Source organism: Passer domesticus, chromosome 2, assembly GCF_036417665.1.
Source record: "Passer domesticus isolate bPasDom1 chromosome 2, bPasDom1.hap1, whole genome shotgun sequence".
NCBI lineage: Eukaryota > Metazoa > Chordata > Aves > Passeriformes > Passeridae > Passer > Passer domesticus.
The window spans coordinates 5,547,201-5,560,492 of record NC_087475.1 but is presented as its reverse complement, the minus strand read 5'-3'; the positions used below and the strand labels follow the sequence as shown (position 1 = coordinate 5,560,492).

Sequence of the window (13,292 nt, the reverse complement as noted above, 5' to 3'; positions counted from 1 at the left end):
TCACACTCCTGGATTTTCTTCTTTCAGCGAGGCTCATGGTGATTCTTGCTGGAACTGTGTTGTGCCTGCTTTGTCCTGGAAGTTTGTATTACAGTGACCAAATCTCTCTTATTTTTTTCTCTCTATGGCTTTAAAGCTGTGCCTGTTTACAAAGGCAAGGCTGTCCCATTCAGGTCATGTTCTGCTCAGCTCACTGTATGTGAGGTTGGTGAGCTCTGAGATAATAATGATCCCCAGAAGCTCAGGTCATCACTGCTCACCAAAAACAAAACAGGATCACCAACTTCTGGAAAACAGAACTTCTGGCTGAGTGTAGGCACTGGTAAACTGCCACATTAAAATTCTCTAAAGATTGCTTTTAAATCATCTCCCATCTGTGTCTGGAGAGATGTGGCACTCTGGAGGCTGAGCCATCACTGCTGAGTTTCAAATGATCTGTTGATTCATGTTTTTAATGTGCATCATGAACTGAGAAAGGGAAATGTGCTACCTGAGTAAATCTGTCTCCATTGGCATTTTTTGATCTAAATTACAATGTTCTCAGCTGGGAGGAAGTCAGTAGAATTCCCTGAGTACAAATGGGGAAATGCAGTTCTTTATTAAATAGAAAATCAGTAGTTTGTGTAGTGCATGTTTACTGGTGACATTTTCTTCTTCCTCCTAATTATCTTGATGTGGAAAATCTGTTTGTTTATTGTAGGTTCTCTTTAAAACTGTTGTTTTCTCTTACTGTATGTGCTAAAAAAACAGGGTGTCAAGCAAGAGAGTTCAACTTTTGACTGCTTTTCCTTTAGGTTTGTAAGCAAAATACTTGTAATACCCAACTGTCCTGACCTGCTGTTGTCAGCTTCTGGGGTATGTATTGCAATTTCTTCCCAAAAGTGTTGGTTTTTTATATGTTTAAGTTTTTCAATTATTATTTATACTTGTGTTTTGGCCATATTCATTGGGATGCTTGGAATAATCTCTCATGGTTTGCAGCATGGCCTCTCTCCTCTTCCTGCCCCCTTTTTCTTGGTTCTCTTCAGTGTTCAGCCATTCTGTTGCTGGATCACATAAGAACCTTTTACTGTGCTTATAGTAAAAGGCAGCTTTGGGATGGTAGAACTACCATTAACTCTTGCTCTGGAGCACAGACATTGTGTTCTTGGGTGAAAACTGTAGAAATGAATGTTCCTTCCCTTCATCCCCAGCCCTTTTCCTGAACTGATGGCATCCTGCTGCCATGCCACATCTGTACACAGGTGGAGTTGGCCTAAAAGAAGGGAAACAATATTCTTTGTTCCCCAGACTGCCAAAACTGCACAGAAAACAAATGATGTTTCCTGTGAAGATGTGAAGATCACAGTAACTCCTGGCATTTGGTTTCAGCTGCTGTTCTTGCTTCCCTAAGGCTCTTGTCCCTCTTAATTATTGAAGCAGCTCCAGTGCTAGTGCTGCACATGGCTGTATTTCACTCTTAGCAAATGCCCTTGCCTTTGTTGTTCCAGAGAGGTGTTTAGTCTCTTAGTCTCTCCTCAGGAGGTTGCTAAATCAAATGAGAATTTGGTTGATAACAAGAGCATGGGGCAGAGAAGGGCAGCCTGGAAGAATTGTCATTAAAATGCTGAGCACATGCATGACTGTGCTGTTTGAGACAGGCTTGAAATGCCCTCCTCCAGCTACCCAATTTCCACTTCAAAAGGAGAATTAAAATTAGCATGATTGAATAATTTAGAATGCAGGGGGAAATTATGTTAATTAAAATGCTTTATCTGCAATTTGAGGTCTTAACTAAGTGACTATTTAGCAGCTTCTGTGGGGAACTCTTCAGGGAAGCAGGGTTTAGCTGAAGGCCAGGAGTGGCCTCTCTTTGCCTGAGTGATGCTAGTAACAGACTTGTGTCCACTTCCATCTGTCCAGGACTCCACTCTGAGACTTTGGGAGTATAAAAGTGGAGAAGAAGTGCACTGCTGTCAGCTGAGTACCATCTGTGGGCCTCAGGCAACCAAACCAGACCAGGTATGTCCATGAGTGCCAGTGCTTTTCCATGCTCCTGATCCTTGGCACTGCCAAACGTGTTGGTTGCATTTTCCCTTCTGTCACTGGGTTTAGAGCTTAAAAAACTGTTACAGTAGTCTGGGATTTTGGGAAGATGGTCCCTGAAATCCATTCCTGTGTTTTGTGTGAATTTCTAAACTGCCAAGCAGTGATCAAAAGAAGCTGCTTCTAATTCTTCCCAAATTTAAGTTCTGCACAGTGGACAAAGCCTTCACTTGAATTTTTTTCTCTAAAACCACAGGTGTTGTAGTCTCCTAGGCAGAAAACATCCTGTGACACTGGGAAGATCTAAACATTTGCCCATTTTTTAAAATGCTTAGAATTTCAAGTGTTAAAGTTGCAATTTTCCTGAGCAAAAAGAAGCTTTGTAATATTTTAACCAGTAACCTGCAGTAGTGCCCTGTGGAGTCAAAACGCTGGGCTTGTTATTTTAGGTTCTCTTGCAGCTGGACAGTGTCCAGAATTTAAATGTGTGAGTCCTACACAAACCCTGAGCCCCCCAGGAGCTCTCCTGAGCTTCCAGCCTGTACACCAGCAGTCTCATAGAAGTTTGGGGTGCTGCTGTGATTTGAGATGCTCACCTGATGTGAGCAGTTGTTCTGGTAGTGCTTCAAATGTAGTTTTGGTTTTTTTTTCCTTGTAATTTAATGTGCCATAAGACCAATTAGCAGTGAAATAGCATTTTCCTTGTCTCTGCTGCATGCATGGAATTAAACCACCTACTCATCTGCTGGGTTATTTGAGTTCAGCTCACCACCCATCCTGCTGTGTGTGATTTTTCATGTGAATCTATAAAAACACTTCTTTCCCTGCAGACCACAGCTGCCTCCCAGTTGTCAGGTGACTGGGAAGCCATGCAGGGCTCTTGAGGCAAATCCACTGTGGAATCCATATCCAGACAGAAACTGAATTAAAAATTCTGCCTTCCCCCCTCTGTGTTGTGGTTTTGGTGGTGGAAGTGTGTTGTGCTTCACCTCCCAGCAGCTGGGGAGCCACTTCCATCACAGCTGTCCCATTTACATACTGGAAATCTTGGGTTTGCCCAAGGGTTGGGCCCTTGGGTTCCTGTTAGCAGGAATTCAGGTGATATCCATATGGACAATTGAACCTGCTCCTTGGACTTGGGAGTCTTCTTGAGAACACACCTGAGCCACACACCTTTCACACACATTCACAAGGTCTCTGCCTCATTTCAGCTCAGTGGCAATGCTTCAAATCTTTGAAAAAGCTGTTTTTGGGGTTTGACAAGTGAAAAATGTACAAGATTGGGTGACAATCCCATCTAACTGGTATCCACTGATACTCTGGGTGCAGCAGAGCATTTGTATTAGAGGAAATAATGGGTTTATTTTAAAACAGTTTGCTTTCTAGATTTGTAGGATCACTGAGGACAAGTAAGCAACTAACTGAAGTGGGGAATTCTGTGATTAATATTAAAAATGCTATTTGTTCTTTAGACTGACTTAGCATTATTAAGATGGCTTGTGAGTAAATTAGCAGTGCTTGATCTGACACTGAACCCTAATTCCATTGATTACAAACAAGTTAATAAAAAATACTGAAATATATAATAAACTTTGAATGTACCATTGGATAAACAAATGTCAAAAAACTTGTTGCTGCAGGTAGGAACTGATCTAAGAAAACCCCTCCAACTCTCTTAGAATGTTTTTAAATGTAGTTTAGCAATACTTGCCTTGTCTCCTAATAAAATCCCTTCCATGAGATATTCTTCATGCTGATACAGCCTCAGGAGAAATTGGAGGTGCCCTTTGCTTGAGGAGTCTCCATTTACCTTCTTTACCCCAGTGTGAGTAAGCCAAGACAGAAAGGGAAAGCCCATAAACTGTGGGTTAATAAATAGAGCACAGTAATTAAGTAATAAATATTATTCCTGCAGTGCTTTGCAGTTTTTCCATCCAGTGCCACGTGTGGTGGTGCTGTTGGGAGCCACATGGTGGCCTGTGACTTGTCTCTGTGAAATCCTGGCCACTGCTCACTCTCACAGGTGTTCTCCTGGCATCAAAGTGCCAGAAATGCCAGAGGTGACGTCTGGTGACAGTGTTTAGTCATGCTGTGCATCCAGGTATGTCACAGATCATCTCCACAGCCTGGAGTGACATTCATGGTCTGAATTTAAGGACACAATGTCTTGAGCCAGCTCTTTGCAGCTTGTAACAAGCACACGTCTGCAAAGGACTGCAGCCAGGGATCAGATAGGGATAGAAGTGCTTTTTCTGTTGTTTTTTTTTAATTATTTTTATTGTTACATTTAATTTTTACCATTGATAGCCAGTGTCAAGGCACTGGAGCTTTAAACACAGCTTGAAGCTCAATGAGGGTGGAATCATCAGTAATGGTGGGTCATGTGAGCACAAAAATGTGGGCTTATTTTGCTTGGCACATGGTGAATATGTGTCTGTTTGGGGAATGTAGGAGTGTTTTGAGCAGTGTGGCATTGGTTTCAGCTGATGGCTTACAGATCCTAGTTCATTTTCCCACTAGAATGGGAGTAATTCTCTTAATTCCATAGTGCTATATAAATATTTTCCTGCTTCAGAGCTTTCACCTCATCTGATCCTCTTGACAGCAGAAGCTTGTTTAAAGTCCAGAACATGAATTGCACAATTCTACCCCAATGCACCAGTGCACTGATTTTTTATAGGGTCACCTCTTCTAACAGATGACATCAAAAGTTAATTTTAAGGTGTTGGCAGGCTGATAACAGTGTCATATAAATACTGACTTGAGTTCAGAGAGTATTAAGTGAACATCTGTTTGTCACAGAATGTTCTTGTAGCCCTTCCTTAACTGATTTCATAGCCCTGTCCTTGACCATGATACTGCTGTGGGTCTTGCATTCATTTTGCTGATTTTTTTAACTTACCCACACGTGGAAAGAACTTGGAAGGAAGATGCATTTTCTTGTCTCTTTCCAGCTGTGAATAAAACCTGGTTTAAATCAAAACAGCCTCCTCCTCCCTCCTCCAGTGGGGTTGGGAGAGAGCTGCTGCCTAATTGAAGTTCACAGGGCCCTTTGTCTCCCTAACAAAGCTCTTGGCTGTGTAGGTGGGCACTTCCCTGCATGTTTGTCAGGCAACAGGCAGGGAGGCAGAGCTTTGTTATTAGAAATAAATAGCACAGGTTTCAGCTTTTATATACATATATATCTATTTTGGCTTGTTCCCTTAAGTGTCTGAAGAACCCACTCATGGCTTACAGTAAATAGGAGCTGCCAGTTCTACTCCAGAGCTGTGGTGTGAGTGGCTCCATCCTGCAGAAGCAGCATTTAGCCACATTAGCTCCAGAGAACCTTTCTGGTTCAGCCCACTCCTCCTACCTGGTACTTGGAACCTTTTGTGTCTGTGTGAAACAGGGCTCCTGGGTCCCAGTGCTGAATATGGAATAACAACTTCATATTTCTGCAGAGTAGCAGGAGATCAATCCCATCTGTTCCCAGGAGCTCTGAACCATACCAGTCCTTTTGATGATGTTTTTTTATTAAGTGCTCCTCTTCTGTCTAAACAGGTGGTTGAGATGGGTGAAAAGTGTCTGCATGCTGTTCTTGCTTCCCCCTGTGAAATTGTAGCACACAATTTTTCTCATGTGCTGGAGGAAAAAAAAAATGTTTTCAGCTCTGTTATACCATGAATTAATTTTCTTTCCCACAGTTGGTTTATCTGTTAGTGGTTGCATCATGTGCTGTTGACAAAATGGTTAGCTTCTGGTGTTAAACTTGCTGACTTGAATTTTTGGAAGCTGTACAGCTTGTTTTTCTTTCCTACATGGATTGCAAAACTGTGAAACAAGCACCATGACAATGCCTATACATCAGCTGGTAGCTGCAAGGGTAAAATCCTGTGGAAACTCCCAAATTTACCCTAAATTACTGAACCAGAGGTTCTGTCCAGTCACCAGTGTCATGTTAGGGAAGAAGGTGGAAGTTAAAAAAATGAGTACAAGAGGATACATCAGAATTCTGCCAGCAGAGTGTCAAAAAGATGTATTTTGCCTGCCCTAAAGGAAATAACTGCTTCTCTACTTGGAAGGTTTTAGTCATCAGCAGTGTTGGTGTTGTCACTGCTTATAAAATACCCTTGAGAACCAGCCTTTTGCTGTTGCAGTTTTGCTGTTCACATTATATAATAGATACTTTTGAAAAAGCACCCCAGGACATCATTTTGCAGTTTCCCTGCTCTTCCCAAGTTCTTCCCACTCCAGAAGCCTCAAATCAGTTGTTTTATATTTCAAGTAGAATGGTTTGTGCAGCAAAGATGCTGCTTCTCTCCCAGATAAAACCGTGTAACTTCTAAATTAAGAAAGTGATGTAGGTTTGGTTTTGGTTTTGTGTTTGTTTTGTTGGGGATTTTTTAAATGAGGAAAATGGCCTCAGGCAGGCCTTCCTTGTTGTTCAGAACACATTTTCAGTGGAGCAGGATGGCTTCACCCAGATTCAGGTTAGAACAGAGGCAGCACAGCAGGGATATTGGAGATATTAGCTATGCATCACTATCTTTGTTTTTTAACAAACAGAACAGCAGCTAATAGCTTGTGTTTGTAATGTCTGAGCTGCTGGAGTGATATTCTGCCTGAGCAGGCTTAATGTCAATGTTTTTACCATTAGTATTGCAGGAGAGAATGTTTGGAGCTGGTGTATTTTCCTTCATCTCTCGGTTTGTTTGCTAAGAGTAGTTCGCTCAAACCCTTACATTTGAACTCTGGACAGTGTGGAAGGGAGAAGTGTGGAAAACTTTATAAAACAGCAAACACTGGTACAAAAATAACCTTGAGTGCAGTTAGAAGATAATTATGTTGCTTAACTTGCTGTAAATTAAGACATCTGCTAAATTTTAAAGGCTCATAGTGAAATGAAATGTGAATTTTTTGCCCATACATTTTTAACTTACAAGGATTTTTTTTTTCTATTCCTAATAGAAATACACCGTGTCAAGAATAACCTACTGCTGTCAAGGTGGTTATGTTGCCATTCTGTGTGACAGGTAAGAATAGATGGAATAATGCCTAAAATCATCACAGCTACTGCAAAGGCACGAGGAGCATTCCCTGCTGGCTGTCCTGGCTTTCCCTGGACCTGGAGTTCTTGGTTCTGTGGATCTCCAGATGTCCAGGAATGCCTGTGGCCTCCCAGGGAGCCTTTGTGTCCTGGACTTGCTCTGATTGCAGTGGGGAATGCAAGGGTTACCTGGCTCAGTTAATTTTTGTGATTCAAACATGATTCAAACAAATGATTCAGAGTTTGTGATGCCTTTCCCTCAGTGGAGGAAACACGAGGATGGGATGTACAAGAGCTGGGGGATGTTTTATTTTGGCTGGTGCTCAGCTGTATATTTACCTTCAAGTGCAGCCCTGTAGGCCAGTGTGTCACAGTGCAACACTCCTCATAAAAGTCCTTAGTAATCCTTATGAAATTCCATTTACTACCCTTTCTTTTAAAGAGGAGGCAGCACTGGCTGCTTTTTCTCTCACATAACACTTGAAAAGCTGTTTAACACTTTGGGTATTTACAGCTTCTGACTCAGATCATGTAAGCAAACAGCATTTGAAGTGCTCATTCTAGCCACTTGGCTTTGGCTCTGTTTGGAATTAGAGTGGGTGTCTGTAGCTTGCTGTACAAGTGATGGCTGTAGGTGGATTTGGTAATAATGGTAATTAAGTTTTTCCTCTCAAAAGTATTCCCACAGTCTACATCTTTCAGCTCGATGCCACTGCCCAGCAGCTGCTTTACAAACAGCAAATCTCTCTGAAACACAAAGGCTGGGACATTGCATTTGAGGAAATGGGAGACCTGTGGATTTTGCAGGAAGACAAGGAAGCTCCTCTTCTTTCCTACAGAGCATGTGATGGACAGTGGAAGGTACTTTCTTAATGCTGAAAATCCTGAGTGTTTAGTGGTGTCTTGAGGCCACAACAGAAGTGGAGTTTGGTGTTCCATGAAAGCTCAAAAGGCACCTTTGTCTCTGTCTTGGGATGGAGTAAAAGCCATAGATACACATCTCATTCTTCTTCTCACCTGTGTGTGGTGCAAAGGTGTCAAGGGCTTGTTGTGAGCACCAGTGTGTCTGGTCTCAGCTAAAGCTGCACAGCAGGATCAGAGTGCTTGTCAGCACTCACTGCTTCAAACCATTGCCTGAGCTTTCTGTGGGCTACACTTGATGATTAAAAAAAAAAAACAAAAAACACACAAACCAACAAAATACCTTTGGATTTGCTTAGGAATTCTTCCCACACAGCTTTCCTTGTGCCTGCCTCTGAGGGATCCTTTGCAGGACAAGGCATCCTGGGAGCAGTAAGGGAATTACTTTTCTTTTCAGTGAGAACAGGGAATGAGATTTGGGGTATGTGCTATCAAGTTCTCTTTTATTGCCTATTAAAGAACTGGAAACTCATTTGTTATCCTTGTAAGTCCCCAGTTAATTATGGTCTGGTTGTGAAGAGGTTTTAATGAAACTTCTGAGTGTGTTCTTTGACCCTAATGTGTTCCCTGGGATATTTCTTTTCCTCACAGATTAGTAAGTGGGAATCAATTTCTTTGTTCAAATGGCAAAGCTTCCCTAGCAGAACTTGAGCTCTCAGGCCAGGTTTCAACAACAGTCCTAGAAAAAGGAGCCTGGAAGAGATCATGGAGGTTTTACACTTGCTCTGTTTCACTACACACTGCTGAGAGCTGTTGCATTTTCAGCATGCTGTGGAACACAAAATTGTCCATTAATCCCAAAATAACATGCAGCCTTCTTTCTTTTCCCAGGCTGTAACTGATGACAAGGGATTACAGAAGATGTCAAAATACATTCAAGACAACTGGACAGTGTTTGAAGGTGAGAAATTTGGCCTAAAGGTTTAGGGAATGCAGTTTTTACAGCTGAAGCATAAGATTTAGGACAAGATTGGAGTTCAGGCCAGTTCAGCTGGCTCTTGAAGTCACTCAGTCTTTTCTCAGTTTCATCACTCTGTCTGGTGTGGAAGTCAGTGCAGATAATGAAGTGTGTTGAGGGCTCTGTTATCACAGAACCATGGAGGTATTTAGAGGTGAATTGCAGCCTTACAACTTTTCCATAGACATCTTCTCACAGGGATGCATCCAGACAGCCTCTGGCAGAGCTGCTGTCTTACTGCTGTGGTAGCAAACCCTGGTGGTTGTTGTCTTGTCTCCTGCCTGGGTGTGAGACTTTATCACAGGTACATGGAGACAGTCAGGAATGGAACAGCTCTGCTGTAAAGATGGGCTGTTGGGTCCACCTTGGCAGGGCAGAAGTCTGATGTGACTGGAAGGTGTGACCCTGGATGGGACAGGACATGACATTGCTTAGTGTCTGGCTGACTCATTTTGGTTTTGCTTCCTGCCCTACTCTGTCAGAAAAATAATGCCTGGTTTCCTCATTCAGAAGCACTCTGTGTTTCCAGGATTTTTTCTATTATAAAAAACACCCAGCTGAAACTTTAGCAGTGGCTGTGGCATATGCTGAAATCTCAATTATGTATTGAAACTTAATTCACAGAAATTTCTATCCTGCACTTTGTTGGGAGACTGGAATCTCCCTTAAAAAACTTGGTACAGTTCCCACCAGTCTTATGGTCTGTTCATGGTGGCCATCTATAAAGATGGAAGAGCTGTAGAAATGTTCAGTCTGGTGTAAAGTCTCCTTAATATCTGGTGCTGGATGGTTTAGCATGTAGCTGTCATTAAGTTGGTCATTAAATTGTAATTAAGGTTGTGCAGTCTTTGTAAGTCAGGTGCTCCTTTGGAAGGGAGATGTTTGCATGGAGATATTGCAGACTTGATAGTTACAGCCAGGCAGATAATTAGGAGGATGAGGTCTGAGTGGAAATGAGCACAGAGAAGTAGAGAGAGCAGGCAGGGGGAGAGATTCTGGGCATAATTAACATGTGGAAACTCAGTCACCAGCTCCTCTGCAGCTGGGAGGGGAGCACGGCTCACATGACAGGGTTCATTATTGTTAATTAGTGAGGGGAGGCTCACTTGATGAGCACTTATTCCAGTGCATAATTAGTGCTTTAAAGGGAGTTACATCTTCTGAAACAAGTGATCGTTACATTGTTTGTATTCAGTCCCAGTCCCTGCATATTGTCCTTTTATAAACTTTTCTCACCTGTCTGAGGTGTCTGTAGGATTTAGGATGGTCAATCTGGAAGTATCACAGGATCCTAGGATGGTTTGGGTTGAAAGGAACCTTAAAGACAGCCCAATTCAACTCCCTGCTGTGGGCAGGGACACCTTCCACTAGTCCAGGCTGGTCAGAGCCTCATCCAGCCTGGCCTTCAACACTGCCAGGGATGGGGCATCCACAGCTTCTCTGGGCAGCCTGTTCAAAGTGCCTCACCACCCTCACAGGGGAGAATTTCTTCCTAATGTTGACTCTAAACCCATTCTCAGTTTGAAGCCATTCCCCCTTGTACACAATAAACACTTTGGCATTGTGCTGTAACTGATCCCAGGAAAGGATTTAGTGCAGACTGATCAAGTGGAGGGCAGCATGGCTGTTCAAACTGGCAGCATGCAATTTCTCCCAGGGCCAAAGGCCAGTAAAGCCTGTATGAGTGCAACACCCCAAAAGTGAAAGCTTGAGCTTTGCTGAGTGCCACAAAGGGTAACTTGCTTTGTTTGTCTGCCAAGAAACAGGGGATGCTGTATGTGGGTTTCTGTGGAGCAGCACACTTAGCTTCAGGACCAGACCTTAGCAGGTACTGGATTTCTCTTTATTTGTTCTTTAAAGATTTTGGTAAGTGGGAAAAGATGAGAACTGGAGATAACTGGCTTTGTCAAGTGCCATTCCAACATTTTTTTATAAATATGGACCAAGCCAGCTGGTCTCATTCTGTGTTCTCTACAGAAACAATCTGATGAGGGATTTTTGGATAGCAGTTAGTTCCCTGCTAAACTCATCTAAACCTCCAGTCTTGGGGATGCTGTGAGGAATAATACCCTGAATTCACAGAAGGTGTAACATTGGAACAAATGCTTGGGAATCTGTGTGCTATAGAACACGACTATTTGAAGTCTGCTCCTTTGTCCTTCTTTGAAGTTAATACTCCAGGAGAAAATCCAGCTAAGCACAGTTGGGTGGCAACTCCCTTTGTAGTGCTTGGGTCTCAGGGAACAACTTCAGTAGATGAAAAACAGAAGCCCTGAAGTTTGCAAGTGTGTGAGGAGAGCTGTGGCCTCTCTTTGCTTCACTGTGAGCTGCTTGACTCTGTATGAATTTTTTAGCCTAAAAGTGGAGGCTGTGTCTGGCTGGTGAATGCTGAACAGGTGCTTGCCAACACAAATCAGGCTTACACAGTGTAAATGTTGATATTAAATCACAGAGTGGTTTGGGTTGGAAGGGACATTAAAGATGATCTCATTCCATTCCCCTGCCATGGGCAGGGATACCTTCCACTTTCCCAGGTTGCTCCAAGCTCTGTCCAGCCTGGCCTTGGACACTTCCCTGGATCCAGTGGCAGCCACAGCTGCTCTGGGCACCCTGTGCCAGGGCCTGCCCACCCTCACAGTCAAGAATTTCTTCCCAATATTTAATCTAAATCTGCCCAACTTCAGTTTAAGGCCATTCCTCCTTGTCCTGTCACTACATGCCTTTGTGAAAATCCTTCTCCAGCTCTCCTGAAGCCCCTTGAGGTGTTGGAAGGCTGGTACAGTGGATAGGACCACAGTAAATGAATTGGAATGCCACTATCTAAAATTACAGTCCAGGAAGTCACCGATGAGACTGCTGAGGGAATTAACATCTGTGTTCTTGCTTTGGCCAACTCCAGGTTTTGTTGGTGCAGGGAGCTGCTACAGCCACCTGTACAAGGCCTCCTTGGACAACATGGATGAGTACCTGCAGAGGAAGGAGGAAAGGTTACAGCAGAAGAAGAAAAAGCAGGGTCTGCAGCATGGTTCCAGTGGACAGGCAAAAAAAAAGATGAAGACTGAAGAGCCATCACTATGACTGCTGTGAGCTTGTGACCTTTGCCTTAGGAAAGGAAGTGGTCCGACTGTGGACTGTTTTTATATGAAAAGTGAATTATGCAAAAGGACTGGTTTAAAATTTTATTCAGGTTTTCAGGCAGGCTGATATGACAATATCCTGTTTGCAGCAAGTAATGCATTTACAACATAGCTAAACTTTCCAGCAGAATGCAGTGTTAGTGGCTCAGTCCTGTGAATCTCTGAGACATGTTTTAGGAATATTGGAGATGGTCTTTTCCTTGAAACAGGATGTTCTTTTTGCCTACTGTGTTCAGGCTTTCTTTTTCAGGTGGAAACATGCTGATTAAAGTGGATGCAACTTTGTTTTTATTACTTTTGGTTTGGGTTGTTTTGGGGTTTTTTTAAAAACTTTTTTTAAAAAGTCTGTTAGTTAATGTAACTAACTTAGTGTACCTGAGTATGGGAAAAGGAGTATAGAAAAAATTCTTGCTGGGTATGAGAGGTTTTAGCTGAGACTTTGCCTTCTCTGTTTTTATCCTTTACCTTTGGTTCATATGGTTGGGATTTTGCAGAGCTTCTAATCCATTACTTCCTGCTTGTGGAATATCTTGTAGGAAGAAGTGCAAAAGTTAATTTTGTATGCTGCAAAGTAAAATGTGTCAGTCAACATTGTGTTATTGGAAGCTCCTTCCATTGCAATATGATCCTGCTGGTGTCTGTGAAAATCATTCCAGAGGCCTGGGAGCAAAATTTGGAGTGCATCCTGCTTTTTTCATCGAGAACTTTTCCATTTTAATTATCCAAGAGCTACATCTTCTTGAGAAGTTATCAGTGAGAGCCTTATGGGGCCACTTGTTGCTTCATCAGGGGTGCAGAAGATGTGTTCATCTGCCAAATGGTATCATGTTCATGTGGAATATAATGTCCTTCACAAAGCCAGGTGTGGAAATCTGTACAGTCCATTAAAAGTACTCAGAATTAACCTGTGCACTGTGAGTGGTTCTCTCTGGAGTGTCTGGACATGCAGAATTTTTGCATTCAAATGCAGATGTTGGTTTGCTGACAGCTTCTCCCTTTCTCCCATGGAAGATTCTGAATGTCAATAATAGACCTCAGCAACAGAGAGGCAGATTTCTTGGTAGTTCACCTAAATGCCATGCTGGGATGAAAAACCTGTAATTTCAGTCTTCTGAAGGAAGGTGTGGGGTGAAAATCTTTTGAGCTGTACCTGGAACAGTGCAGTGGTACAGCACTGGGATGAGGATTTTCTTGGGTCTCAGGAAAGGGTGAGGAGCTGCCA

General features: G+C 42.7%; 1 protein-coding gene across 5 annotated transcripts in view; it reads left to right on the top strand.

Annotated features, from left to right (window-relative positions):
* Positions 1-13,292, top strand: part of WDR4 (WD repeat domain 4) — a 66,057-nt gene that overhangs the window by 7,254 nt on the left and 45,511 nt on the right. For 4 of the 5 annotated variants that reach the window (XM_064406769.1, XM_064406760.1, XM_064406777.1 and 1 more), the window contains exons 6-10: positions 795-855; positions 1,903-2,001; positions 6,976-7,040; positions 7,732-7,915; positions 8,807-8,876. In XM_064406769.1, the coding sequence (XP_064262839.1) occupies positions 795-855; positions 1,903-2,001; positions 6,976-7,040; positions 7,732-7,915; positions 8,807-8,876 (479 nt within the window). Of the gene's footprint in view, positions 1-794; positions 856-1,902; positions 2,002-6,975; positions 7,041-7,731; positions 7,916-8,806; positions 8,877-11,832; positions 12,975-13,292 lie in introns of those variants that run through there. The other variant, XM_064406764.1, reaches the window with a different exon arrangement.